The sequence below is a fragment of the Stegastes partitus genome, unplaced genomic scaffold (assembly GCF_000690725.1).
Source record: "Stegastes partitus isolate 25-593 unplaced genomic scaffold, Stegastes_partitus-1.0.2 Scaffold184, whole genome shotgun sequence".
NCBI lineage: Eukaryota > Metazoa > Chordata > Actinopteri > Pomacentridae > Stegastes > Stegastes partitus.
Genome location: NW_007577915.1, coordinates 123831 through 125436, shown reverse-complemented (window position 1 = coordinate 125436; position 1606 = coordinate 123831). Strand labels below are relative to the sequence as shown.

The following is a 1606-nucleotide window of genomic DNA, read 5'->3' as shown; positions in this document are numbered from 1 at the left end:
TCCCCCCTCACTCCCCGCTCCCTGTCTCCTGCCGCGCCCCTCTCTCGGTCCCCCCCTCCTCCAGTGTACCTGGGCAGGTACTCCCTGTGGGGATGGGGGTGAGGGTGAGGAAGGTAAGAGGGGTGGGAGGCAGAGTGTCGGGCAGAGGGGGGATTGTAGACGGAGGGAAGCTGCTGCTGCTGCACTGGGGGCTGTGGCGGGTGGTGGTTGCCAGGGTAACGGGAATAGCCCCAGCTCCCCTGGCAACCGGTTGCCGTGCCACCTTGCCAGCCGGGGGCGCTGTAGTGGTGGGCAGGGGCCTGAGGGGGAGTCTGGGGCAGCAGCGAGGGGGGTGCAGACTGGGCTTTGTCCAGCAGTTTGTCTGGTTTGTCCGGTTTGTCTCGCTCAGCCTTCACCTCCACCTGCCCGCCGAATTCCAGGGGCTTCAGGGCCGGAGGAGGGGGCAGCGGTGGGGGCAGGGGGTGGGGCAGGTTGGGGCTGTTGTGGGGGAAATCTGTCCCGGAGATGGTCGTCTTGGTGATGCACTGAGAACTGGCTTTGGAGGTCATCCTGCCGCCGCTGAGGACCGCTTCACCGCTGCCATACTCGACTTTACACATGAGCTTGGAGTCGAGGGAGAAGAAAGACTTCCTGTCGGCAGACGGGGTGGAGCAAGGGGTGGAGGGGGGCTTCAGGGTCGGACAGTCCTCCAATCGGGCGTCCACGTCTCTCTTTTCGTCTCCACAAGACTCCTCCCCCCGCCTCCTGTCCTCCCCTGACACCTTGCCTTCCTTCCCTTTGTCACCCTGCTTGGGTGAGTCGGGTCCATCCGAGTCTGAGTCCAGGCTGCCCAGGGGGGAGGCCGACAGGCTGGGGGAGGACGACCGGTTGTCCTGGTCGATGTCCCGCCCGCTGCTCAGACTGCTGCTGCTATTGGCCAGGCTGCCCACCACAGAACTTCTGCTGCCCTGCGACTGGCCGTCCTCGTTGTCGCTCTCGCGGCATTGGCTGGCAGCAGAGGTTGGGGGCGGGACAGTGGAAGGAGCCGAGCTGTCGGTGGAGTGTGTCGATGTGGGAGGGTTGGGAGTCGAGGCCGAATCCTGACGAGGGAAACAAAGTCAGAATCTGAATCAAAGCAGCGTAACCGTAAGCAGCTGATGAAACGAAACACACCTGAACTTTCTGCCTCTTCGGAGGAGACACAAGCTCCTCCCCTTCGCTCTCCGATGAATCATGGCCCTGCGATCTGCGACTGAAGCGATTGGCTGCCAACTCCTCAGCAGCTCCTCTCTGCTAAAACAACACAAGACTTCTAATTCTGCTGCGACGCTTTGAATCCCTGATAGACCAAAGTCTGTTTTTAGAACAGACACACAGACGCACAACATCCATGTCAGACACGAAACATCAAAGATATGAAGCTGTAAAACACACAATCCAACAGCTGGGACACCGTGAGTGTGTCGTCCTGATGACTCATACACCAGCAACACACACACACACAAAGATACAGACACACACACATACACGCACATGCACACACACAAAGATACAGACACACACACACACACACACACGCACATGCACACACGCGCGCACACACACACAGACAAAGATACAGACACAC

The 1606-nt window shown here is 59.8% G+C and overlaps 1 protein-coding gene across 1 annotated transcript in view; it reads right to left on the bottom strand.

The window, feature by feature from the left end:
- The window catches only part of atn1 (atrophin 1), an 18403-nt gene that overhangs the window by 10993 nt on the left and 5804 nt on the right, over positions 1-1606 (bottom strand). Inside the window, exons 2-3 of the mRNA XM_008280189.1 lie at positions 1153-1269; positions 7-1079 (exon numbers count right to left, since the gene is read on the bottom strand). Coding sequence (XP_008278411.1) covers positions 7-1079; positions 1153-1269 — 1190 coding nt within the window. The remainder of the gene's footprint in view (positions 1-6; positions 1080-1152; positions 1270-1606) is intronic.